The sequence below is a fragment of the Calidris pugnax genome, unplaced genomic scaffold (genome assembly GCF_001431845.1).
Source record: "Calidris pugnax isolate Ruff unplaced genomic scaffold, ASM143184v1 scaffold778, whole genome shotgun sequence".
Classification (NCBI taxonomy): Eukaryota; Metazoa; Chordata; class Aves; order Charadriiformes; family Scolopacidae; genus Calidris; species Calidris pugnax.
This window is the reverse complement of record NW_015091583.1, coordinates 32,207-32,746: the sequence shown is the minus strand read 5'-3', so window position 1 is coordinate 32,746 and position 540 is coordinate 32,207. Positions and strand designations below refer to the sequence as shown.

The window sequence follows — 540 nt, the reverse complement described above, 5'->3', positions numbered from 1 at the left end:
TGAGCCGAATGTACTGGGTCATGACCATGGCGTTGCCCTGCAGGTCCCACAGCCCCGAGCTGGCCGAGCCCACACCTGCGGCCCACACACACACCCCCCATCGGTACCGGTTACCGTGACACCGGGTACCGGGGGCACCCCCCTCTCCTCCTCCACCGCCTCCTCCCCACTCACCCTGGTAGGGTTTGGAGAGCGAATGCTCCCGTTTGAGGTGCTCCTCCGTCTGCTCGGCCCGCAACCCGCCCAGCGCCACCGCTACCAGCAGCACCAACCGGGCCCGCCACCGGCCTGCCGCCGCCGCCATCTTCCTCCTCCCACCGCCCCCTCCTTCCCTCCTCCCCGCCCGCGCTCGCTCATTGGCCGCCGCCACAGGCCGTCCCGCCTGCCGATTGGTCGAGAGGACCTGTCTGTCAACAGGGCGGCGGGGCAGAGGGGGGAGGTGATGTAGTTCCGGCTCATTTAAAGGGTCCGCGCATGGATATCTCGAGCATTAGAACGGAGGATGCCCCCAACCGGGTGCCCCCCCGGGTCCTAATGCCC

At 68.7% G+C, this 540-nt stretch overlaps 1 protein-coding gene across 1 annotated transcript in view; it reads right to left on the bottom strand.

The window, feature by feature from the left end:
* Window positions 1–444, bottom strand: part of LMAN2L (lectin, mannose-binding 2-like) — an 11,203-nt gene extending 10,759 nt beyond the window's left edge. The window contains exons 1-2 of the mRNA XM_014961798.1: window positions 175–444; window positions 3–75 (exon numbers count right to left, since the gene is read on the bottom strand). Coding sequence (XP_014817284.1) covers window positions 3–75; window positions 175–304 — 203 coding nt within the window. The 5' untranslated portion in view covers window positions 305–444. The remainder of the gene's footprint in view (window positions 1–2; window positions 76–174) is intronic.
* Between the last annotated feature and the right edge of the window lie 96 nt (window positions 445–540).